At 37.6% G+C, this 27,954-nt stretch overlaps 1 protein-coding gene across 1 annotated transcript; it reads left to right on the forward strand.

Annotated features, from left to right (window-relative positions):
* Positions 1 to 11,613: 11,613 nt before the first annotated feature.
* LOC124959403 (olfactory receptor 4C46-like) lies at positions 11,614 to 27,936 on the forward strand. The gene is made up of 4 exons (XM_047517883.1): positions 11,614 to 12,307; positions 25,855 to 25,922; positions 26,505 to 26,651; positions 27,928 to 27,936. Exons 1-4 carry the CDS (start codon positions 11,614 to 11,616, stop codon positions 27,934 to 27,936), a joined length of 918 nt encoding a protein of 305 aa, XP_047373839.1.
* The last annotated feature ends 18 nt before the right edge of the window (positions 27,937 to 27,954 follow it).

Here is a 27,954-nt window from a genome sequence, read left to right on the forward strand (position 1 = left end):
TTCATTACAGGAGGTTCCCCAGCAGAGGGACAATTCATTACAGGAGGTTCCCCAGCAGAGGGACAATTCATTACAGGAGGTTCCCCAGCAGAGGGACAATTCATTACAGGAGGTTCCCCAGCAGAGGGACAATTCATTACAGGAGGTTCCCCAGCAGAGGGACAATTCATCACAGGAGGTTCCCCAGCGGAGGGACAATTCATCATAAGAGGTTCCCCAGAGGAGGGACGATTCATCATAAAAGGTTCCCCGTGGGAGGGACGATTCAAGTGGTACCAAACTGTGTGCGTGTGTGAGTGAGCGTGTGTGCGTGCGCGCGCCTGTCTTTTGTTTGTGTGTTTAAACTAGTAAACTACCTCGTAGTCATGGGAACGGATCTGTCTAAGATTAGAATGCAGCGGCCTCTTAGAGAACTTTTAAAAAATCACGGAACACCATTGAAGGCAAACACGGCCTTCAAGTTCCTAGATACTGTAGAGAAAGTCTCTCCGTGGTTTTTAGACGAGGGATTATTAAATCTTCCTCAGTGGGAACAATTTCTCAGTTCTTCCACCTCCTGGTGAAAGATTGACTTCTGTCATTTTCATGATACTCAGTGGCATGTTCCAGATGCTGCAACATTTACTTTGTACTAATTTCATTTCAGTACTCATGTCTTTTTGTTCTTCTATCATAAAAACACCCACCCCCAGATGACTTTATAACCTGCTCCTCCCCAACCAGACTTCTACCTCGGACCCCTCGATTGACCCGATTTTTAAAAAATGAACTCCAAACTGCTTGCCCCTCACTGCCCCCTTTCAGCTTCGAAGCAGCCAGAACGACCGACGCCCCCTTTTCCTTGAAGCAGTTGGGAGTTCCTATAGCTAAAGCGGAGAATGAAGCCAAAATTAAGGACAGGTAGTTAGTGTAGAAATAGGGAATCGGGTCAATTCGAGGAAATGAAGCCATGAAGCCATCTGCCTTTACAAATGTCAAGGATCTCCGGAGCCCATTGATTACCAAATTTACCTGCCTATAGGGGATGTAGGGTGCGCTCACTTCTCGGGACTTTCAAAATATCAGCTTTCTCCCTGCCGGGAGAAGTCTGTATTATTCCCTTTAAACAATCCAAACTATGGTCCTTACTCAACAGTACCAAATGATTAAACAAACTGATAACCGAGGCAGGATAGACAAATGGGTATAAGATTCTATCCATGATAAACAAAAAGGGGGAATAGAGGAGACCTTCAGGTCCCCTAAAGATAAACTTTCTCTTTGTCTCTTTGTTTGGGGTTTTTTAACTCTGGGTAATAAGGGTAACCCGGTGCTTTACTGGAGCTCCGGCTCAGTTTGTGTGTTTCCACGGAATAAACTAACTTACAACCTCTTTTTAGTCTCTTAGGAGGAACAGTTCAACTATGTAACAAAACAACTGCTTCTCTCAATTGTACTTCAGATTTGTGCTATCTCTCAATGTTAAAATGCTTCTAGGTTCCTGCTGGCAGACTTAATGTGTGTTCCTACCTTCCTACCAGTCCCAGTCTCTGTTACAGATGATGAATTGCCAGTATTACTTTCCAGAAATAAGAGGGACTTTGGAATCACCGTAGCAGTTATTACCACCATAGTTGCATCAGCAGCGGCAGTCGCCGCAGCAACTGTAGCCTTGACGACATCAGCACAGTCAGCAACTAAGCTTAATGAAGTGGTCCAGCAGACAGCTACTGCTCTGTCTACTCAACAAACAGTGGATCAACACCTAAAAGCAGGACTACTTTTGGTGAACCAGCGTGTGGACTTACTTCAAAAACAAATGGACCTTTTACAAGAACTGTTAAGCGTGGGGTGTATTTATCATCTGCCGGGACTGTGCATTACACCTGTAGCTTATCATAATCTTAGTTATGCAGCAAATTTGTCTAAAATCATATCTACTCAGCTACGTGCCAATTGGTCTTATAAATTTGATAATCTTACTGCCATTCTTAGATCACAAATTGTTAGCCTTAATTCTACTAGAGTTAATGTAGCCCCTATATCTAAAATGCAAAATTGGTTATCTTCTTCCTTCAGTTTTGTAAAGCAATGGGCAGGAATGGGAGCATTGTGTGTGCTAATGATTATTGCAATTATCTTCCTCACACTCTTTATCATGCGTATACGCCAAGTTCATGCCAGAGATCGCATCATTTTCCATCAAGCCATGATGGCCTTAGAGGCTGGCAGCTCTCCTCAAGTCTGGCTGAGTATGCTGGATCGGTAGTCAACGACGGGTAAGGAAGGAGGTAACCGCGTACCGACCTAAGACAGGAGCTGTAGCATGCTCTGCAGTTATCCGATGACGGGTAAGGACGATGGTTGACCACTCCGCCTAAGACAGGCACGATCCCAAGCCAGCATTCTTTTAATAAATAAAAAAGGGGGAGCTGTCGGGGTACTGCAGACCCCCAGCCCTTCGGCGTGGCCAAGATGGCGCCTGGCAAGGTGCCAAGGAAGTGCTGAGAACAAAACCAGGTACCTCCAGCAGACTAATACTCTCTGCCAACAAGTAGCGTATTTTGAGGAAGTTAATGTGATTGGCCATGGGTCCTCGTGGACACTGCATGATTGCTATATCCACACTATTGTGCTCCATTACTGTCCATGCTTTCCCCTCGTGATCTATAAGCTGATTGGTTGTTGTATGTAATGTAAGGCGCTTGCAAGAGCGGCCCGCCGCTGCTGGCCAGCCAGAAGAAGCAGACTGCAGAAAATAAAGAACTTGCCCTGATCCAGTTTCGTGTTTCTCTACGGGCAGGGGACGCGATAGGTACCCTACCAAACTCATTCTATGAAGCTAATATCACCCTCATACCCAAACCAGGAAAAGACACATCAAGGAAAGAAAATTTTAGACCAATATCCTTGATGAATATAGATGCAAAGATCCTTAACAAAATATTGGCAAACTGTATCCAAAAATGTTTTAAGAAAATCATGCACCACGATCAAGTAGGGTTCATCCCTGGAATGCAAGGATGGTTCAACATTCATAAATCAATAAATGTAATCCATCACATCAATAGACTTAAGGATAAGAATCATATGGTTATTTCAATTGATGCAGGAAAAGCATTCAACAAAATACAACACACCTTCATGCTCAAAACACTAGAAAAAATAGGGATAGTAGGAACATACCTGAACATTGTAAAGGCTATTTATGCTAAGCCCATAGCCAACATCATTCTTAATGGAGAAAAACTGAAACCATTCCTTTTAAAATGGGAAAAAGATAGGCATGTCCTATTTCACCACTTCATTTCAACATGGTCCTCAAAACTCTAGCCAGAGCAATTAGGCTGACTAAAGAAATTAAAGGGATAAGAATAGGAAAAGAGGAACTTAAGCTGTCACTATTTGTGGATGACATGATTCTATATTTAGAGGATCCAAAAAACTCCTCCAGAAAACATCTAGACCTCATCAATGAATTCAGCAAAATAGCAAGCTATAAAATCAACACATAAATCTAAAGCATTCTTACATGCAAGCGATGAAACATCTGAAAGGGATTGAGGAAAACAACTCCATTTGCAATAGCCTCAAAAAAAATAAAATACTTGGGAATCAATCTAACAAAAGAGACAAAAGATCTCTACAATGAAAACTAAAAATATTGAAGAAAGAAATTGAGGAAGACCTTAGAAGATGGAAAGATCTCCCATGTTCTTGGATAGGCAGAATTAATATTGTCAAAATGGCCATACTACCAAAAGTGCTATACATATTCAATGCAATTCCAACTAAAATCCCAATGATGTACCTTACAGAAATAGAGCAAAGAATCATGAAATTCATCTGAGAGAATAAGAAACCCAGAGTAGCTAAAGCAATCTTTAGCAAGAAGAATGTAACAGGGGGTATTACAGTACCAGAACTTCAACTATACTACAAAGCAATATTAACAAAAACAGCATGTTATTGGCACCGAAATAGACATGTAGATCAATGGTACAGAATAGAGGACATGGACACAAACCTAAATAAATACAATTTTCTCATACTAGACAAAGGTGCCAAAATTATGCAATGGAGAAAAGAGCACCTCTTCAACAAATGGTGCTGGGAAAACTGGAAATCCATATGCAAAAGAATGAAATTAAACCCCTATCTCTCACCCTGCACAAAAATCAACTCACAATGGATCTAGGATATTGAAATCAGACCAGAGACCCTGCATCTTATAAAGTAGGTCCAAATCTTTGACTTATTGGCTTAGTATCGGACTTCCTTAACAGGATTCCCATAGAACAAGAAATAAAAGCAAGAATCAATAACTGGGACAGATTCAAACTAAATAGCTTTCTCTCAGCAAAGGAAACTATCAGCAATGCAAAGAGAGAGCCTACAGAGTGGGAGAAAATATTTGCTACTCATACTTCAGATAGAGCACTAATTTCCAGAATATATAAAGAACTCAAAAATCTCTATATGAAAAATACAAATAATCCAATCAATAAAAGGGCTAAGGATATGAACAGACACTTCACAGAAGAAGATCTAGAAGCATTCAACATATTAAAAAATGCTCAACATCTTTAGTAATAAGAGAAATGCAAATCAAAACTACCCTAAGACTCCATCTCACCCCAATTAGAATGGCAATTATCAAGAATACAAGCAACAATAGGTGCTGGAGAGGAGGTGGGGAGAAAGGTACACTCATACATTACTGGTGGGGATGCAAATTAGTGCAGCCACTCTGGAAAGCAGTGTGGAGATTCCTTAGAAAACTTGGAATGGACCCACAATTTGACCCAGTTATCCCACTCCTTGGCCTATACCCAAAGTAGTTAAAATCGGCATACTACAGAGATACTGCCACATCAATATTCATAGCTGCTCAATTCACAATAGCCAGATTGTGGAACCAACCTGGATGCCCTTCAATTGATGAATGGATAAAGAAACTGTGTTATATACATACAATGGAATATTACTCATATATAAAGAATAATAAAATTATGGCATTTTGCAGGCAAATTGATGTAATTGGAGAATATCATGCTAAGTGAGACAAGCCAATCTCAAAAATCCAAAGGACAAATGATCTTGCTGATAAGTGGATGATGACGCATAATGGGGAGTGGGAGGGGGCAAGAATGGAGGAAAGGGGGACTATATAGAAAGAAAAGAGAGGTGGGAGTGGAGGGGGGAAGGAAAAAATGACAGAATGAATCAAACATCATTACCCTATGTAAATGTATGAGTATGCAAATGGTATGCTGTTACTCCATGTACAAACAGAAACAACATGTATCCCATTTGTTTACAATAAAAATAAATTTTAAAAAATTTAAAAAACAGTATTTCCTGAAAGGTAAAACAGATTGGCAAACTTTATTTCAGTCAACTAAGAAGAAATAGCACACAAATCAATAAAATCAGCATTGTAAAGGGAGCTCTTACAACTGATTACACAAAAGAAAACAAAGTATCACAACAGAAAATGGCCAATTGTGTTGTGTATAATGAGTAATTATACACCAACACTATGGTGTATGACCTAGAAGAAAAGAAGTAAAGTCCTATAAATTTAGAACCTGCTAATATTGAAAAATGAAGAAATCGAAAACCTGAAAAGATGAGTACCAAGTAAAAAGATTTATGTAGTACTGATAAACTGTCCAACAAAGAAAAGTTCAGGATAAATAACATCACAGTGAATTCTACCAACTATCAATAAAGGAGCTAGTACCAATACTCCTAAAAAGACTTCTATTAATTGTACAGGAAAGAACACTTCCATACTCATGTTATAAGGCCATCATCAACAAAGACTTTTAGGAAAACTACATAAAAACAAAACAACAGAACAATATCCCTGAGAAGATCGATACAGAAATCCTCCAAAAAAGACAGGTAATCAAGAATCAAAAGCACATTAAATGACCATGTATCCAGATGAAATGGGTTTATCCCTGGTGTGCAAATGATGTACAAGTCAATGATTGTTGTGCACACAAACAGAATTAAACCTAAAATAATGTGATCATCTTAATAAATATAAAAATATCATTCAAAATTTCAACTTCCTTTCATGACAAATTACTCAAATTATTTAGGTATAAGAGGAATATTCTCAACATCTCATATAATAAATCCATCTCTGACAAACCCACAGCTAATAGTCTTAAAATTAAAAAGCTAAGTGCTTTTTATGTAAGTACAGGACCAAGGAGCAGGCCCTCTCTCACTATTTCTGTGAAGCAGAATCTTTGAAATTTAGGGGAAAAAGAAAGAAAGAAAACAAAAGATATGCAAGACAAGAAGGAAGAAATGGAACAGTTTCTGTTTGTAAAGATCATAATCATATATAGCTAGGAATCTCCTAAGACGTCATACTAAAAAGTCTCTTAGAACTAATAATGGGTTAGTTCAGTGAAGTTGCAAGACAAAAAATCATCAAAACAATGGGCGTGTTTCTATGCAAAAATCCCATGTACTATAGGAGCAAGAAGATTAAAATCATGTGAATAAATTTAACACAATGATGAAAAGACCTGTGCTTTCAGAACTATAAGATATTCATGAGAGAAAATAAAGAGAATTCAAATCAGCTAAAAGAAACCCTGTGCTAATGAATTGGATGATTAATATACTTGAAATGTCCATGTTATCCAAAAAAATCTACCAATTCAATGAAATTGTTATCAAAATTCCAATGATGTTCATGGCAGAAGTAGAAAAAATAAACACTGAAATTCATACAGAACTACAAAAGAGGCCAGAAAGCAAAAGCAATTGTGAGAATTAAGAACAAACTTGAGGCATAGCACTGCCTGGTAATATACTATAAATCTATGACACTCAAACATTATGACACTGTCATTAAAATATTCACAGAGCCCAAAAAAACAGAATAGAGAGAGCAGACATAACCATGCACACACGGTCAGCCAATCTTTGACCAGGATACCAAGAATGTACAATACAGAAAGGATATTCTCTTTTAAGTTGTTGGTGAAACTGGATTTTCATACATAAACATGAAAGTGGATCATGATCTTGTACCATTTGGAAAAATTAACTTGAAATTTATTAAAAACTTAAATGTAAGACCTGAAACACTAAATCTCATAGCAGAAAATACGGGGGTAAATTTCTTTGACATTAGTCTTGGCAGTGAGTTTTTAGGTATGACACCTACCATGCAGAAAAAAAGCCAAAACAACAACAACAACAAAAAAAAAGTGGGACCATAACAAACTAAAATCTTTTTATTCATTGCAAAGAAAACAATCACCAAAGTGAAAATGCACCCTAGAAAATGGGAAAAGATATTTGTGAAACTTGTCTGGTAAGAGTAGATCCAAAATATACGTGGAATTCTTACAAATAAATAATAAAAATAAAAATCAGTTTGATTTAAAAAGCAGAGAAAAAGAACTGGGTTCAGTGGTGCTCATATGTAATTCCAGAGACTCGGGAGGTTGAGACAGGTCCATCGCAAGTTCAAAGCCAGCCTCAGCAAAAGTGAGGCTCTAAGAAACTGCATGAGATCCCATGGCTAAATGAAATATAAAAAATAGGTCTGGGGATGTAGCTCAGTGGTCTAGTGCCTTTGAGTTCAATCCCTGGTACCAAAAAAAAAAAAAAATGAAAAAATGAAAAAAGAAAAATAAGAGAGATGATCTTGAAGAAATTTTTCCAAAGAAGATATGCTAATAACCTACAGGTAAGTGAAAAGAGAAAACTGCAAAGCAAAACCGCAATGAGATGTCACCTCAACATAGATACAAGGGTTACTAAATGGACTAAATATAATAAGTGTGAGCAAAAATATAAAGAAAAGGGAACTCTGGCACCATGTGAGAGGGAATGTAAATTAGTAAAGTCATTATGGAATATATGTGGAGAATACTCAAAAGCTTAAAATTAGAACTACTTTATAGCCCAGCCAGCCTACTACCTGGTATATATCCAAAGGAAATGAAATCAGTATTCCAGAGACATCTGCACTCCCATGTTCCATACAGAATGAATTACAATAATCAAAATAGGAAACAATAAGCAATATCAATCAGTTGATAAATGGATAATAAATTGTGGCACACATACACAATGGAAGATGATTCAGCTGTAGAAAGAATAAAATTCTGATTTTTGTAACAACATGGGTAGAGCTGGAGATTATCATGTGAAGTAAAATATTTAAGGCACAAAGACAAGTTTATGATCTCAAAAATCTAAATCTAGAAGTCTAGAAATTGAGAGTAGAATGGAGGTGCCTGTGGCTAAGAGAGTAGAGGACAGAGAATGAAGAACTGTTGATCAAAGGATGATGAGTATAGGGGAAGGGGCTGTTTGGGTGTGATGCAGCACCCCAAATTCTGCTAAGAAAGTAGATCTTGTGTTGGGTGTTCTTATCACAACAATGATAATAATCAACAAAAACATGAAACGACATCGTTGTAGGAGACTGGATAGTTTTATAGCATAGAATGTGGTAACAGTTCCACATAGTACTACGTTCACCAAATTATATGTGTATAGTTTTTGTATGTTAATGTATCTCAAAGATATTCTATGCTTTTGTAATTGCATCAGAATGAATCCTATTGTCATATATAACTAAAAAGGACCAATAAAATTTTACTTGCTCAACAAATTCAGTTTTGAACAATAAAAATGGATATTGACAGACCTGGACTGAATTGTGTGTTTTTGTATATATATTTACAAATATATATTTTATACAAAATATATACATATATTTTTGTGCATACATTTACATATTACATATGTGACAAACACCTTTTGAAATTACTGGTCTCCACACCAGGATCCTGTTGCCATGCTTTCTAAACAAACCAGGTTCAGAAAGGGAATGGGGACTCCTAAGGAATTATGGTCCAAAGTGCAGGAATACAGTTCCCCACTCAAGAGGGGGTGATTCTCCAAAGTTCTTTCCAGGATAACTGCTCCTGAGACAAAACCTTTCCATCAAAGATAATTAATCCCAGGGAGAGAAAGCACAGCTACTGGCAAGGAACAAGAGTCTTTGTCAAACCTTAAATACCCAGATAATGCAAGGGGAAACACCTTCTATTGCAGTCAATTCATCAAAGCATGATTCATCATGAAGAGAGCACCCACTTGAATGTATTTTCTCCAAATGTTCTACCTCCTATCCTGAAGACCAGAACTGGGTAATGAAAATCATTTTTCCATAGTGAATCAAGTGAATCCACTGAATTCTAACCCTTGAATGTGAGACATTCAAGGTGTGGTGTGGGAAGGAACTATTTGGACTTATAAGGATATTTCCTTAGTATCTTTTGATTTGATGTAGGATTATCTGAAAAGTATCTTTCAATTCTGTTTTATATTTTAATATTGAAAGTTTCATACTCGAAGTGTAGGTCACTCTGATAATGAAATTGCTTCTGAACACCTACAAACATCATCAAAATCCTCTAAGACTACCAAGGTAAGTTCTTCAACAGAGCTGATGCTCATTATGGTTAGATTTCATGTACTGTGATTATTACTTTTCAACATTTTTAAATGCAATCATGATGTATTTCACCTTCACCTTAATTTTTAAGTGATGATAAGTATCATTGACCTGATTTAACAGTGGATAGTTCAAGACTGACAAAGATGAAGCAAAGTTCCTTTAGTAACTAAAGACAGTATTTTACATGAGACACTCTTGTTAACTAAGATAATTCATAGAGGTGAAACAAAATGTAAATGCATCTCCCACACAAAAGACTTACTATGAATACTAGATGTTAAAGACATCAGGTACTAAGTACAAGTAAAACATGGAGAATTCTTTCTGGGATCAATGCCTATGGGTAATGTTCTCTGTGGCTTCTATAGAAGTAATATAGGAGATAATTCCTTCTTCACTTAGTGTGTTAATGCTACCCATCTGCTTAGTGCATATAGTTCAACGTAAACCAAAACCCTCAGAAAAATTGTGGGTGTGTTCATATAACAATTATCAGATCAACCTCTGAGGTGATATTTTTTTATTTTTATTCCATAGATAGATGACATAGATGTGTGCTTTGCCAGGAAACTTAGGAAAGAAGAGTTACAGGTGTAAGAATCAGGATTTTAAGCAGGTTTCACAGATTATCAAGCCAAGATGTTGAACCACTGTGCTAGTGGTTTTCAAACATTTCCCACAGGATCTTTGACCCACATCATAACAGTATTGGGGAAGGGAGAATAGGGTGTGAGGGACAGATAAGGACAAAGGAACTCCTCTAAGAATGCAGAAATATTTATTTTCTAAATATTTGAGGGTTCAAATGATTCACAACATGGCTATGTGTCTGTTGAAGAAATTAATTCATGTAAAGTTGTCTCAGGTAGTATTTAATTAATTATAATAATTATGCTCATATCAAAAGAGGATTACTGGTACAACATTTCATAGCATGGCAATATATGCTATGTAAGTAAAAGTTAAGAATTTGGAGGAAAAAAATAAAAAAGAATAAGAAAAACCTGAGTTCTCTTTCTAGCTCTTCCATTTACTTGCTGCTTGTTTTAGAGCAGAATTATTAAATTTCTGCATTTTATTACAAGGTAAATAACTATAAATATACCTATAAAGTGATGATAGTCAGTAATGAGTAGTCTTGCAGTAAGAATTAGATCAGCATGCATCTGAAAAAGCACTTAGGATGCCTGAAGAGTTCAATGAGTTCTGGTTAACATTGCCATTGCTAAACCACTGTGAACATTTATATCCAAAACCATTTCCTTTTCTGTGCAATGAAGAAGTATGTACCACACAGGTTACTCTAGGTATTAAAAGAATCGTGTGAGCAAAGCACCTTGTACCATGAAATATAGAGAGCAAACATTGCAAAGTGATGTGGCATGGGCTTTTGTGAAGTTCTTGGGTTTAGTCATCCAGCATTATGAATTATTTCACAGGAGATTTTTCTGCCTACATTTCCATCACTGTTGCACTGCTGTTCTTTACATCAGCTCTCAGGGAGTGTCTACTACCTGGGGTTTCTGGATCTGGTTTCCACTATTCACTGAACTTTGATCAGCTTCTTCCAGGAAACACAGGTGCATTTATAAGAGTAACATCCCAGATTCCCCCCTCCCCATGTACCTTGCCATACTTGAAAGGTACATACATACTCATTTTCTCAGTTATGCTTTGTAGTTTCCCTTTTCCTAAGAATAAAGTTGAAAATGTTTAAATATGCAATGATGGCTCTTGCATCCATAGTCTGCCCTATTTATGAGCTTCATTGCCACAATTTGTTCAATCTTTTACTTATATTTAGTCTCCTAAATATTAGTTTAGTTTTCTACTTTCCACAGAAAAGCCCATGTATTCAGAAGGAAGGCCTCCTGACTTTATGTCTATAAAAGTTTCTCATGCACATGCTTCTTGCCCAATCATCAGTCAGAAGGCATCTGAATAATCTATAGGATCCCAGAATCAATATTTTTGAATCAACAAAATCTATGAAACAAGTAGTAGAACACATGAGATTTCACAGCACAATACAATTCAGCCATTCTTTCTTTATTACATAGAGAAGTTTAACAAGTTCAAGGTTGTACTGATGCTTTTCAAGTAATGTAATAAAGTTGCAGAGGATGTACATTGAGAAAAGGAGCAACGTGACAGAGTTTGTACTTCTGGGACTTTCACAAAACCCAAAGATGCAGAAAAGTATATTTGCTGTGTTTTTGCTCATCTACATCATCACTTTGTTAGGAAAATTGCTCATTGTGGTTGCCATCATTGCCAGCTTATTGTTTGGCTCCCCCATGTACATTTTCCTGGTCTATCTCTCCTTTATTGATGCCTGCTATTCTTCTGTCAATACTCCTAAACTGATCGTGGATTCACTCCATGAAATGAAGACCATCCTATTCCATAGATGTATGGCCCAAGTCTTTGGGGAACATTTCTTTGGAGGTGTTGAGGTCATCCTGCTGACAGTGATGACCTATGACCGCTATGTGGCCATCTGCAAGCCCTTGCACTATGCAACCATCATGAATTGGAGAGTATGCATGCTATTAGTGGGAGTGTCCTGGATGGGAGGCTTTCTCCATGCCACCATCCAGCTCCTCTTCATTTTCTCACTACCCTTCTGTGGCCCTAATGTCATAGATCATTTTATGTGTGACCTGAGCCCTTTGCTCAATCTGGCCTGCACTGATACCCACATTCTGGGGCTCTTTGTCATTGCCAATAATGGGTTCATCTGTCTGCTAATCTTCCTCCTCCTGCTGGTGTCCCATGTGGTAATCCTGTTCTCCCTGAGGACACAGAGCATGGAGGGTAGGTGCAAAGCCCTCTCTACCTGTCTCTCCCACATCACAGTGGTGGTATTATTCTTTTTTCCCTCCATGTTTGTATACTTGAGACCTGAAAACACACCAGTGTATTCCTTTCCAGTGACTAAGATCCATGGAGAGAATCCCAGAAGGGGGTGGAAAAGTACAGCTGAGAGTTAAATATACACATTAAGATGGACAGAGAGCTATGGAAGAATGTTCATGGTTGACAAACACACACCTGGGGATGGGTGTAGATTCAAAAGGATTCCTACAAGGAAAGATAAAAAAAATGGCACATTTTTCCTGGGTAAGAAAAGTGAAGAGGCTAGAGATTGGATCAAACATCCCTATGATAGGTAATGCTTAACAAAGGCCAGGAAGCAAAAAATATAATTATGCAGGAAACCTAAATAATTCAACATATTTGGGGATATTAGTTTAAATACTCATTCAGCAATTGTTTAGTGAAACTGTACACTAAGCTGGTAGAAAGGTAAATTGTAGAGATCCAAAATGGTGGACTAGAGGGAGGCTGCATTTCTTGCCCCTTTTTAACTCAGTTTTCAAGTCTGAGACTGGAAAGTCAGAAATGAGACAGATCTCAAAATATTGTTACAGCTTAATGGTAAGCATCATGGAGAAAATTGAAAGTATTTTTAAGATGGTTAGCGATGCAATTAGATTTTACAATTAGACTAATGAAGCAATTGGATTTACAGTGAAAACTCAACCTACAGTTTGATAACTGAGTGCAGGGAATGAGATCAGCAGCAGAAGAGCAAAAGCCTATTGTCATGATCTGGTTGTGAAAGCCACAGATTGAACTCTGATCCTGCTGGTGAAGAGGCAGTTGCAGTGGACACTGAAATCATGCCCCAATCACCTCCAAAAGGCTAGTGTGCACCATACTCAATGACCACTACTCTGGGCTGTGAACAGTTCACAGTCCTACAATTCTCTGAACAATTACACTAAAGAAAATGGGAGCTTCAGTTCATGGATCTTCTCTACCCACTTAGAGTCCTCAAGTGGACAGTAAAATATTCTCACAAAAGCTTAGGAAGGTTGGGTACCCTTGCCTCTGGGCAGAAAAAAGTTTGGAATAGATTAAATAGTCCAGAGCAGTCAAGGTCCCAGGTTAAAGTCAAATCTACTTTGATACAACATACTTCTTCTTACCTTATCAGTTTCCCTCAGTTCCTGCTTGTCTGTTACCTTCATAGAAATCCCCACATCAGTTTTATGTCTGTGGAACACAAAATGACAGGGAGACAGACAAGCCACAGGTGAGATTCAGGTTCTCTTTCCCATGACAAGATGGATAAAGAAATTGAGAAGAAGGATGAGGAAATTGAGATGATGGAACTGAGAGATCTGTGAGTCTTTGCAAGTGAATAAGGCTGTTCTATATCCTGTAGAAGTGCCCTCCTGCTACCAGTAGGTGGTCTTTCCACTTCTGTATGAGGATTATTCAACATTGCCTGAGGATTCTCTCATGGCCTCCCCTGAGGCAGTTGCCCTGAAAGACAGTGGTGACTCTGCTTGTGACTAACCCCACCTCCTTCATTGCTTCTAGACCTATATTTAGAATCAAGTCTAAAGTTAAAGAACTACTAAGTGTGATCCTGACTAGGTGTGCTGCACTCCAGAAAACTACATGATTTTTCTAATGTATGTAGGCAGGAATCCAGGAACATATGTGTTAATGAATATCGAGTGTGGGATATTGGTGGAACAAAGTTGAATCAGGCCAAATTTATAGATACAAGTTCACAAAGCAAATGTTCTTAGTGTCAGTGTCATAGAGTTAGGAAAGGTTCTGTTTGGTTAGTTAGCTACAACAAGGACCAACATGTAGTCATCATGAGTGAGCTAAAAATGCTAAGCTTTCAAGGATTTAGGGTTAGATATGGAAAGTTTAGATAAATTGGAATGCACTGTGATTTGTCATTTAAGACTCACCCACCATGGATAAGTTCTATAAATAACTTTTATCACAACTATGGAAGGATTTTATTTCCTCTTCAAATCTGAAGGTTAGTTTTGCTGGGTATAGGATTCTTGGTTGGCAACCATGTTCTTTCAGAGCTTGAAATATGTTGTTCCAGGCCCTTCTAGCTTTTAGGGTCTGGGTTGAGAAGTCTGCTGCTATCTGTATTGGTCTCCCCCTATATGTAATCTGATGCTTTTCTCTCACGGCCTTCATAATCCTATCTTGATTTTGAATGTTAGGCATTTTCATTATAATCTGCCTTGGTGTGGATCTGTTGGGATTTTGTGCATTTGGTGTTCTGTAAGCCTCTTGTATTTGATTTTTCATTTCATTCTTCAGGTTTGGGAAATTTTCTGATTATTTCATTGAATATTATTTTCATTGAATATTATTTCATTGAAAATTATTTCATTGAATAGGTTGTTCATTCCTTTGGTTTGTATCTCGGTGCCTTCCTCAATCCCAATAATTCTTAAATTTGGACTTTTCATGATGTCCCATAGTTCTTGGAGATTCTGTTCATGATTACTTACCATCTTCTCTGTTTGGACAACTTTATTTTCAAGATTAAATATTTTGTCTTCATTGTCTGAGGTTCTGTCTTCCAAGTGGTCTAGTCTTTTGGTGATGCTTTCCATTGAGTTTTTCAATTGTTTTACTGTTTCCTTCATTTCAAGGATTTCCATTTGTTTTTTTGTTTTTTTTTTTGTGAATCTCTATCTCTTTGTTGAAATGATCTTTTGTTTCCTGCAGTTGCTCTTTCAACTGCTTATTGGTATTATCAATCATTGCCTGCATTTGCTCTCTTAACTCATATTTGCTTCACGAGAAATATTACAGAAATCCTAAAGAGTTCTTACTTGCTAGATTTCAGCAGAAAAGTTTTAAGTGAATCAAAGCAAAACTGAATTTAGAAAATAGAATGTCGTGTTCCCTCAATCAACTTCCTGACTTGAGTCACTCTGCAGTTTCAGAACCCCTAAAATGAAAGAGAAGTTGGGTGTGCTTGAGGTAGGAACAGGAACGCTGTCTAAAATTTGTGAACCTTTCTCCAACCCTTTTTCAAGGTACCCTAAAGCCCTTTTTAGGGTAACAGTTCATTAGGCAAAGGGAAATAATTAGGTACCTCTGTTACTACTGGACTCCAAATATCAATTAGCACTAATTAAAGAACATTTCAACATTAGTATGGTCCTGAACAGGAAAGTCTCATGAAGATTAGGAGATGAATGAAATTTTAATACAGCTTTTTCTCTCTGTGTGCTGTGTTCCATACTCATTTGGTGGTTATTTATGTTTTTATGAAATAAAATTAAGAAGCATCTTCACACTGGCATCCTGACCTGTAGAGATGAAAGCTTATGGTGGGAAAGTGGAAGCCAGTACAACTGTCTCTATTTAAAAAAATAGGGGGGAAAAAAGCAAAATTGTGTTTTACATAGTATAGTGTTGCATGAAAAATATAAATTGAATTACTGGAGGCATTTCAGAGCTTATTGCCACTATGAAGACCTTGAAAGATATACCAGTGCTGATTTTTACCACATTCACCTGAACTATTTGTCCTGTATAGAATAGAGATGGTTATAGCAAACTTAGAGTGGAATTCCATAAGCTTAATCAGAAGGAGACTCCAAGTGTAGCTGCTGAAAGAGATATTATTTCCTTGCTTGAAAAAAATTAACATATATCCCTGGTGCCTGATAAGTAGGTACTGATCTGGCAAAGGCTTCTCCATACCTTTCGATAAAAGACCATCAGAAGGACTGTGGTTTCATCTAAAAATACCAGCAATGAATATTTTTCTCCTACCCCAGGAGAAAGTGATCCAGCCCTGTGACATGGTCTGCTATGATATCATAATGATCTTCTGTGGTGTCGTAATGAGCTGCTAGAGTGTCAAAATGACCTCTCTTTATGTCATAATGCCCTGCTGAGGTGTCATAAGCATCTGTTTTGATGTCATAATTACTTACTGTGGTGCACAAATGACCTGTTGTGACATGATAATGACAAGCTGTGGTGTCATAATGACTTTCTATTTAGTCATAATCTGACATGATGTCATAATGACCTGCTGTGGTATCACAATGACCTACTGTGGTCATAATGACTAGCCATGGTGTAATAATGACCAGCTATGAGGTCATAATGACCTTATGTAATGTCATAATGATCTGCCAAGATGTCATAATGACCTGCCGTGATATCATAATCACATGCTGTGTTGTTATAATGATTTGTTGTCCTGTTTTAATGGCCCATTATAATGTCATGATGACCTGCTGTGGTTGAGAGTTCTGAGGCAGGAAGATGAGTTGAACTCATCTGTCTTCTGGAGTATTTTGTTTTCTATATCATGGAATCACTAAGGTTACATTAGATAGTAGAACTATGGTCAAGTTATTTCCCAAATGTTGGCTCTATTTCCTCAGCAGGATGAAAACTTTGGATCTAAAATGAAAAAAATGCATTAGAGCTGTATATGTTCTTTGGATTTGTTCTCCTCTCATTTAGTCATTCAACACATGCCATCCATTTACCTAATATGCCCCAAGTTTTTGCTAGGCACTAGGAGAGACACACGCATGAGAATCTCAGGGCTCATACTCTTCTGTGATTACAGATGGCAATGCTTTACATGTAAACCAGTAATTTCAGTAACATGTGACTGGTGTTTCAATATTCAAGTGTTGTGTAAATTGAGAAGTATCAGTTTTCCTTAAGCCTATGTTTCCTTATTTATACAGATGGAATAATATCTGTGTTACAATATTTTGGGGTGGGATTAAAAAGTAATAAGCAGTGTTTAAAAGGACCTATGCACTATCCAGCACACAATAAATGTTCAATGCTTTTGTTTTAAAGGTTGATGATAGCAGCAGAGGGTGGAGGCAGCAAGGAAAGGGAAATGTCTGATTTTACCTGGTTCTGCAAAAATCTCTGCAGAAAACTAGGTCTTGAAGGATGACTTCATAGGTGGTAAAATAATTAGAGGGTGGATAATCATGTTAAATTCAGTGTTCTAGGTGAGAATTTTGTTTGCAACCTAATTAGGTAAGCCATCTTGAGAGAACCTTAAAAAAGGTAGGATGAGGTCAATTTATGAAAGGCTTCATGTATCATGCCAATGGAGGAGATATCTTTAGATAATAATGAAGATGCATCACAGATCTTTAGTGAAAGGAGTAAGTCACTCAGAAATTATTTATATATATATTTATATATATATATTTATATATATATACACAAGATAGGAAGGACAGAGGATATTTGGTGACCTTGTACCTACGTAGAATGATGAAATATTATTGTGTATTATGTCTACAGCTCTTGGAGAAATGGAAAGACAACACAACTAGAGAAACAATTCTTTTGATTTTGAAAACAGTTGGTATATTTGTGCTACATTAAACTAGTCCAGGAGATGGAATTTACCACTCATCAGTGGTAGTATTTTATGGAATCTGGCAGCACTAATACATGAGAGAATAATTAATCTATTGGAGTTTGAGTTGGAGGGAAATGTAATTCATGAGCTCTTGCCTGAGTCTATTTGGCAAGAAATGGTATTGTCAAGCTTCATTTTATCAGCATGCAAAGTTACTAAGATCACAGTGTATTCAGAAAAGAGTTCTTTAAAGACCTCAGAAAATGTTTTTGAACTTTCATAGTGCTCTGGGTGTTTTGTTTGTTTGCTTGGTTGATTTTTAAAATCTACAATGCTTTGTTTCACTTTGAAATTTCTTTCTTGGAAAATAAAATATAGAACTTAGTCTAATATTTACCTAGTAGTCTAGTAAAATAGTGCTCCTTTAATTTTTTTAGCAGTGAACCAGTAGGAGAGACTGATTTTGACCATTTGAGTATTGGAATATATATCTTAGATTGCCTTAGATGATAAAGAAACCTGTCTATGCTTGCTTTTCTTGTAAATGCTGCAGTATAGGTTACGGTGCATTATTGTGTTGTAATGTAACTTGTTGCTCTGCTGTGGCAAGCATTAGCCTGCAGTCCTACAAAGGGAGTTCATCCTCATTTTGGCTGTAGCTGATCACAGTAATACTCATGAAGCCAAGAGAATGAACAGAAATTGACTTGGTCTTTCACTAAATGTTTCACAGTCTACTGGATCATAATCATTATCTTTTGCCATGCAGCTCTTAAAATAGGTAAGACTCAGTCTTTTCACTCTCTGTCCCAGAATAGCCAACAGATTTTATAAATCTGATAGATAGTCGCATATCTCAGAAGTCATGCACACAAAATTGTTATTACAAGCTCAGAAAACTCCTAGGTGCAGAGATAGTATCCACTCTTACCCTCTCTCCATTTTCTCTTTTCATCTTTATATTTAGAAATGTCATACATCTTCCACTCCCTGCTTCATCTTGAACACCACAATTACTGTGGACTGATGTCTACCTCCCCTCTTTCCCTTTTATTCCTATTATTTCTCAAGTTTTTTAATTCTATGTCCAGGTATCGCCAATCCCCTTTTCCTAATTTGATCAATATTAAGTATATCATTCTAAATGTTGAGGGTTTCTGACACCAGTTTTGAAAAAGAGCAAATGAAAAATTACAGTACCATGAAAAATGCCTTTGTACGTATGGTTAAGATGTGTTTTCCTCCATTGCCTGATGCATAATTGTATAATTTCACCTATCATATATATTCCATTCTATTAAAGAAGAAAATAGATGTTAAAACAGTTTCTGAATCATTGGAGCACCAATTTTATTATAAGATTTAGGAGTGAAAGAAATTTATTAAGAATCATCTCTGCTGTCCCAAAATATGGGAGAAAGGACAGGGAGAGAAGGCCAGAGGAAGTGTCCCAGGAAGAACAATCTCTGATATCTCTCCCAGATGGTGGCAGAGGGGCTCACTTATGCCCAGGTGGCTCCAGATGCTCTTGTGACTGGAGTCCATATGCAGAAGTCCAATAAATTTTGCTCTCCTCCCTCCTGTACCTGTTTAAATCCATGTCTGGCTGATTCTCATGCAAAAATGTTAGGATCCGTGGAGCTCAGGAATCTCCTGTCTGGCTTTGTCTCTAATTCAACTGTCCACTTTAATAGGAGTCACTTTTTTTCTGAATCCAGGCATTTTGGGGCCAATGCATGGCAAGGTGCCATGCAACCATATATTCTTAGAATACAGGTGGCAATCCTTCTAGTCATCCCCGTCCAGCCCTTGCTATTTTTATGGGTACATGCTGCTGCAGTTTCATGACAGGGTTTCCCAGTAAAGAGGGAGTTTTCTTCTGATGATGTACCCTGAGAGGGCTTGTTTTCTGCTTCCTACCCCCTGTGATAACCCAGAGCCAGGGTGAAGGGACTGTGTAGGGACATGTTGGATGCTATTTTGGAAGTGGAGTTGCTCACCTTCAGGGTGTAGCAAGAAATGGAAAGCAGGCTTGCTTTTCTGTGGCCCTTATGCCCTGAGTACTGGTTCTTCTCAGCCAACTGATGCCCAGAAAGCAAGAAGGAGAAGATGAAGAGGGCAGATTCAATGGCACAGCTATTTTGGAGGAGAAAGAGAGTGGTAGAATCTGCCTTGGGCAGGCAAGGCCCAACCTCTGGATGTGCACACCTAATTGGAAGCAAGTTGATTGCCCCCTGGGTTGGCTATTGCTGAAGCATCAGCTACGTACACATTGCTTGTTTATATTTTCTGCTTACCACAGATACCCAGATGTGGTATGGGCTGTAAACCATGACGAACCTAATTGTCATTATTGTGGGGCTGGGTGGTTGGGGAGTAGCTCACTAACTAAATCTGTGGGAATATGTTATGGCAACCTTAAGCACCTAAAACAAGCTTTTCACTTTGTAGACTAAGAGAGGAGATGACCATCAGGATCAAGATGCTTTCCAATTCATAGATATTTATGTAGATACATGAAGGCCAAGTAGAAGTTTACCCAAATTACCCATGAGAAAAATAATTCCAGGCAGAGAAAGTGCATAAAAACATTGTCCATATTTTCATATTGTTATCTGTAAAACTCCTAAATTGTAATTCTACTAGAGGAAGGCAAAAGACATAATGCTCACCCAGTTTTGTCTACTCTAGACAAATATCTCGTCTCTACTATGTAATTGACCTGGTCCATGCCTCTTTATATAACATGGACTGTTGGAGGAGAACTTGATGTCTCACCTGTTTCTATCATACTAGCCAAGCTGAACATCAATTCCTCATATGTATTGTTTTAATAGATTTATGATTGGCCTATCTAAGATCACCAAGGCTTACTAAAACCTAAATGGCATTCTGTCATTCTTGAGCACAAAACCTCCCAATGGCTCTTCATTGCATTCAGAGCAACAGCCTGAAGTTCTTGAATGTTTGAAAGACACAGAAGAACTGATGACCCCTGAGTTTTTGATGCCATCTCCTGTGACTTAGCTCTAGACTCATTTGACTTTCTTGCAATTCCTGCACATGCTGGTTATGAACCCATGGTAAGGACATTGCAATGAGCACCTTTCTCTATACCTGAAACACTTCCCACCCACATGTCTGTCTGGCCTGCTCCCAGCCTGCCTTCATATTTCTTCTCAAAGGTCAATTTATAGGCCTTTTGTGACTAAGTCATAAAACCTCCTTCAGTACTTCTTTTCTATATGAAAGTACTAAGATTTCCCTCATAGTACTTATTATCTCCTCAGTTTTGTATTTTTATTTGTATCTTGTACATTTTCCCTCCACTAAAGGTATGCTTCATAAGATTAGGGCCATTATCCCTGCTGATCAGCATTGTGTGATAAGGGCTTAGGGTAGTCCTTGATAACATCAACAGTTTTTGAATGAATGGATGAATATAATTTCAAAATCTTTTTTTTAACTGAGAGTTTCATGAAAGAAATGGAAATACTTTTATGAGAATTTCTGGATACATACTGTATTTAAAAACTCAATAAATTTAACATGTAATACTATAGAAAAAATTACAATTCTCACTAAAAGATTACAAAATCTCACATTCTTTTTAACACATGTGGGCACATACACACACATACACACACAACGAACAAATGAAAAAATGGGAATGGAATATAAAAATGTGTTTTTAATATCAAGTTTCCATTTTGGATCCTATTCAGGGATGCTCTTGTTGCCCAGGATTATTTCTATTGGAAACTATTTCTCACACCTTCACTTTCTTGCCCTAATTCTTACTTCTTACAGTTACACAAGGGAATAATATAGTTCATGAGCCCCAAGTGTTACCCAATGATTTCTAGGTGAGATTTTTCCAGTGTGCTCTACCAATGCTGGTTAGGGCAGAGACCCTGTGTCTTTTGAATCCTACCCCCTGGGCATTTCTGTGCTTCTCCTGTCTTTGCTGGAATCATAGTAGACTGATGAGATTCTATGTCCTCTGCTCACTGTGAATAGAAGAGAAAGATTTTTGAAATTATTTTAATCTTTTCTTTGACACAAAATGATTGTGCCTATCTGTGGGGTATAATGCGGTATTTTGATTTGTGCACACATTGCATAATTATCACATCATGGTAGTTTGCATATCCATTTAATTAAACTTTTACCATTTCTTTCTAGTGCATAAATTCAAAATTCTCTTTTAGCATTTCTAGAAATACAATGAATTCTTCTCAACCCTGTCCACCTTATTGTGCAATGAAATATCATAATCCATTCCTCCTGTCTGACTGTAATATTGTGCTTGTGGACCAGCCCCCCACCCTTCCTCCCAACTGCTCTCCCAAGCCTCCATTAATGTTATGTTCCTAACTTCTCTAAGATCAGATTTGTCTAGCATAGGAGTGAAATAGTTTGGCATTTGTCTTTCTATTCCTGAGTTATTTCATTTAATATAATGTCTTCCATGTCTCTCCATGCTGATGCAAATAACAGGGCTCCATTTTGCTTATGGCACAGTAGTAGTCCTTGATGTAACCATACCACATTTCTTCATGCATTTTTCAGTCCATGGACATCTAAGTTAATTTCATATCTTGGTTATTGTGAATAGTTTGGCAGTAAAGATGGAAGAGCAGCTGTCTCTTTGACACATGGATTGCATTTCCTTTGGATTTATTCCCAGTGGTGGAATTTTTGGATCACACAGTAGTTCTAATTTTAATTTTTTGAGGATCCTCCACAATTTTTCCATAATGGCCTTGTTAATTCACATTTCTATAACAGTGTATACAGGCTGAGAGAGGCATTGGGTTTTCTAAGAGAAGATTTCCTTCCAGCTAAAAGTCTGACTTAGGACAGTTCCTTGGAAAAATAAAAATAGACATAATGAAAATTTCTTTACATTACCCTTAGAAAATAGTCAACCAAGGCATCTTGCTTATTCCCTTCATGGCCAGGGTGCTGTGGGCTACACAGGTGGATAATAGAAATGCAAGCTTAGCCTCTTTGGGGAATACACCTGGTGAGATGATACTACATAGAACTGACTGCTGATAAAGAGTGGAAAGGGACAAATGTGGGGAGAGGGTGGGTGGCATGTCAGGCATTGTGCATCTGCTTTTGTACTTACCTTATCAGTTAACCACCCTCCAACCTGAAGAAGAGCAGAAAACCTAAGTCTCCAAGAAGGCGAGTGACTTGCTGAAGGTCATATAGCTAGTGGTTAAATCCAGGTTCATTTGATTCCATGGACCCTGCTCTTTCACCTCTACCCTGTGCCTATACATTAGAAATAGATCTTGAGGGTTTTGAGCCTGAAAATTTCAAAAAATAACATTAACAGAAGAATGAAGGAAGTCCATGTTGTAGGTGAGACATAGCTAAAGCTCAAGGAAGGGAGATAACCAGACAGTGGTGAGGGTCTGGAGCCCAGAGGGGGTGTGCAACGTCTGAGCAGCATCAGTCAGACAGGCTCACTTAAGAGGACCCTGGGTGTTGGCAGCCAAGGAAAGGTTGAATATAGGCTTTTGAATCCTACAAGAAACAGGGATCTTTGGAATCCTTTGTTTTCAGTCTGATAATTAATATTTCTAATGCTGAACTGAGTGTTTGAGACCCTCAGGAATGAAAGGAAAAATAGTGCATTTTCCATACAATGTAAAGTCAGTCTGAATCTTTGTGAGTTAGGGTTTCATTTGGATACCCTCATCAGCTTGTTTCCCTGGAGAGATTTCCCCATGTATGCATAAGTGTATGATTAATAATAATGATGGTGTCAATAATAATTAACACCTTTTGAACACCTGAAACTAAACCTTTGACCTGTGGTGACATGATATCTCAAAGCAACCATAGAAAGAAAAGACTGCTTTTCTTTCTATGTTTTCCTCATGAAAACATTTACCATGTTTTCATGAGGAACAAAAGGCTTACAGAGGTTTAAGATCACCCCCTCATGACACAGATAGCAAACAGCAGATCCCAGGTTTGCACCCAGAATGCCTCTGTCCAGGAGCCTTGTCATCTGAAAGTCTAGGTGGTGGTGTGTGCTAGGTATTTGAAAGGGGAAAGTAGGATATGACATTTTTTTCAGGAGGGTATGATGGTAAGATGATTTCTTCCTTCCTTTCCTCTCTTCATCATTCTCTTCCCACTTTTTTTGTGATCTTTTCTCCCTGCTTTCCTAGGTCTTTAAAACCTCAACTTGGTTTCCTTCTATTGAGTGAAGTTGGCATGTCTTCTCAGGCACCAGATGGCATGTGTTAAATCCTGGGCACAGCCAGAGTCCCAAAGACTGGAATTCTTTGTCTCATCCTCATAATTAACTTTCTCTTCTAAAAATCATCCCAATTATCTCTTCTCAGCTTCCCATCTAAAACTGAAGCTACCATTACAAATTACTTTTAAAGATCATTTTGAAGCACTTTTTAAACATCAGCACAAAATCTGTGGAGTTTTCAGAGATTTCAAGATGGAATTGGGAGATGGAAAAGCCCTCTGTGTTAGTTAGCTTTTCATTGCTGTTACAGAAATACTTGAGATGGACAACTTGAGATGAGGAAAGCTTATTTTTACTTGTGGTTTCAGAATTTTGTTTCTGTGGTAAGCTGACCCCATTGCCTCCCTTGAGGTGAGGCAGAATATCATGGCAGAAGGGCATGGTGGAGGAAAGCTGTCAGCTCATGGCAACTGGAAAGCAGAGACAGAGAGGAGGAGGGGTGGAGGGGAGAAAGGGGAAGGAAGGAGGGTAAGAGTGAGGGGGGATTAGGAGAAGGAGAGGAAGAGCACTGAAGAAGATAAACCCTTACAGTTCACACCCCTAGTGACCTATTTCCTCCAACTAGGTCCCAATTCCCTGTAGTCCATTCAGCCATGAACTTTTGATGAATATTTCAAATTCAAATGATAACACTCTATCAAGAGCTCTGCTTTCCCAAAATTATTCAACTACTATTACTGAAGATTAGGTTCATAGTTCTTTCCAAGAGTTAACATTAAATTCCATGCAGTTAGACAGAAATACAGAATCTTCTACTTGAGTTTTCTGGGATTTATTTCTTTAAGGTTCTAGACTGTGGTCTCCAGTGGTAACACAAGTTCTGACTCCAAGTGGCAGGGCAATTGGAAAACTTCTGCCCTTCTCACCCAGAGCTTGGTCCTCAACTGCTTTTCACAGCAATTTCAGGCTCCCCTTTCTTAGTGCTTGTGTAAATGTTGAAGGCCAAGTATTTCATTGGTTTTGGAATTGTTGTTGCAAAGATATAATTTGTGTTGCCTGAGTTTTATGTTGTAGAAAGTTTCAAACCACTTTCTTGAATTTACTTTTTGAAATATCAACATCATCTCATTTTATTACTCCTTTTAAGTTTTTGTCTTAATCTCTCATCATTTTCTTTGTTATTGATTCCACTACTCATGAAACTCAAATACTGCATGATGTATGCACTAGTTAGTGCAAGGCAAGCTGCAAAGAGCTTAGAAGATTGGCTAGGAAATTCAGTATTATGTTAATCAACCCAGAGAAAAGAAACAGATAGATTCAAGAAGATCTTAACCTGTATCGAGACAATACTCTGTGTGGGCACTGTGCTAAGTGTTCCCCATGCACCATCTCATTTAACACAGTATTAAAAGAAAAGCCTAGGTCATCAATGCAGGAAAGACAACTTCCCACTCAGGAGGGTGAGATTCTCAAAACTTCTTTCCAGGATGTCTGCTCCTAAGACAAAAACTTCCCATCAAAGGAAATAATTAATTCCTGGGAGAGAAAGCACAGCTACCAGCAAGGAACAACAGTCTTTGTGGAATCATCTTTAAATACCCAGATAGTGTAAGAGGAAATATTTTTTGTAGTAGTCAGTTCTTCAAGAGCAAGTATCACCATGACTAGAGAGACCCACTTGCATGTTTTTCCTTCAAACTTTCTATCTCCTGCTCTGAAGACCAGATCATGTTTCTGTAGTGAATCAAGTGAATCCATTCTGAATTCTAACCCTGAGTTTTCTGTGAGACATTCAAAGTTTGGCTTGGGAAGGAAAGATTTGAACTTATAGAGACACTTCCTTAGTATCTTTTGATTTGATATAGGATTATCTGAAAAACCTCTTTCAATTCTGTCTTATATTTAAATATCAAAAGATTCTTACTCTAATTGTAGGTCACTCTGAAGATGAGATTGCTTCTGAACACCTTCCAGCATCATTAAAATCCTCTAAGACTACTAAGGTAAGTTCTTCAACAGAGCTGGTGCTCATTATTGCTAGATTTCATTTACTGTAATTATTACTTTTCAAGATTTTTAAATATAATCATGAACTATTTTGCCTGTACCTAATTTTTTGAGAGATAATAAACCTCATTAACCTGATTTAACAGTGGACAGTTCAATACTCACAAAGATGAAGCAGTATTTCTCCAGCAAATAGAATCAGTACTTTACCATGACACAGTATTTTGCCAACTAAAACAATTCACTGAGGTGAAGACAAAATGTACGTGCACCTCCCACACAAAAGACCTAAATATGAATAGTAGAAGACAAATACATTTTATACTGAGTAAAAAGAACACATGTAGAACTCTTTCTAGGATCAATGACTATGGATAATATAGGTCCTTTGGCTTCTTCACAAGTAGTATTAGAGAGAATTCCTTCACTGCTCAGTGTGTTAATTCCATACATCTGCTGAGTGCATACACTTGAAGTTAAACATAAAAAAATGTCATATACATGCCCTCAGAATGTTTTCATATAAATGAATTATCAGAACAACCCATGAGATGATATTCTTAATTTTTATTCCATAGATAGATGATATAGATGTGTGCTTTGCTAGAAAACTTAGCCCAGGAAAGAAGACTTGCAAATGGAAAGGCCAGGATTCTAATCAGGTTTTCCCTGATATTCATGCCAATATCCTCAAACACTGTGACAAATTTGGATTTTCCAACAGGGTCTGTAATCCACTTTATAATTGTATTGGAGAAGCAAGAATTGTTTGTGAGAGACAGATGAGGACAAAGGTACCCTTCCAAAAATGGAGAAAGATTTATTTTCTTAATATTTGAGGGTTCAAATGTGTTACTATCTGTGTCCGCTGATGAAATTACTTCTGTAAAATTGTCTCCAAGTTAGCATTTAATGAATTATAATAATTATGTTCATGCCAAATGAGGAATACTCATAAAACATTTCTACAGCATGGCAATATATGGTGTATTAGTTAAAGCTGAGAATTTCAAGGGTAATACATGTTAAGAATTCAAAGAACAAAAGTCTGTAGAGCAATGGTAGTCAGCAATGCCTAGTCTTACAGTGAAGATTAAAACAGCAGACATCTGCAAAAGGTCTTAGAACTCCTGAAGAGTTCAATGGGTTTTGGTCAACATTGCCATTGTTCCACCATGGCAAACATTTATCTCCAAGATTGATTTTTTTATCTGTGCAATGAAGTAGTATGTACCACACAGGTTAAGTATTAAAAAGAATCATGTGAGCAAAGCACCTTGTACCATGAAATATAGAGAACAAATATTGCAAAGTAATGTGGCATTGGCTGTTATGAAGTCCCTGGGTTTAGTCATCCAGCATTATGAATTATTTCACAGGAATTTTTTATGCCTACATTCCATCACTGTTGCACTGCTGTCCTTTACATCAGCTCTCAGGGAGTGTCTGCTACCTGGGGTTTTTGAATTTGGCTTCCATTATACACTGAACCTCCATCTTTTTTCATCCAGCATGCACAATGGCATTTATAAGAGTAATGCCCCATATTCCCCCTTACTCAAGTTTCTTGTCATAGTTGCACTCATTTTCTCAGTTGCGTTTTGCAGTTTTCTTCTTCCTAAAAATAAAATTGAAAATTATTAACTCTTCAAAGATGACCATTGCATCCATATTCTGCCACCTTAATACACTTAATTGCCACAATCTGTGCAGATTGTTACTCATATTTAGTCTCCTCATCTTCACAGAAAATTCAGTGTATTCAGATGGGCTTCTACTTATGTGTCTATAAGTTTCTCATTCATATCTTCTGGCAAAATTATTAAAACTCAGGAGACTTTTGGCTCATATGGAAAAACACGGAATGTTTACCTTAAAAGAAAACCCTATTAATAAAGAAAAAAACTCATCAGATTTTACAGCACAATAGAATTCAGGCTTTTATGTTTCATTACCATAGAGAAGTTTTATAAATCCAAGGGTTTTTAAATTTTTTTTCAGGTAATGTAATAAAGTTGCACAGGAAGT

Source organism: Sciurus carolinensis, chromosome 11, assembly GCF_902686445.1.
Source record: "Sciurus carolinensis chromosome 11, mSciCar1.2, whole genome shotgun sequence".
Lineage (NCBI taxonomy): Eukaryota > Metazoa > Chordata > Mammalia > Rodentia > Sciuridae > Sciurus > Sciurus carolinensis.

Excerpts from the sequence above, each read along its gene's own strand:
- LOC124959403 (XM_047517883.1), top strand. The coding sequence starts at position 11,614 with ATGTACATTGAGAAAAGGAGCAACGTGACAGAGTTTGTACTTCTGGGA. Across the intron at positions 12,308-25,854 it reads GAGGACACAGAGCATGGAGG|GTCACTCTGAAGATGAGATT; the intron begins GTAGGTGCAAAG and ends CTCTAATTGTAG. Across the intron at positions 25,923-26,504 it reads AATCCTCTAAGACTACTAAG|ATAGATGATATAGATGTGTG; the intron begins GTAAGTTCTTCA and ends TTTATTCCATAG.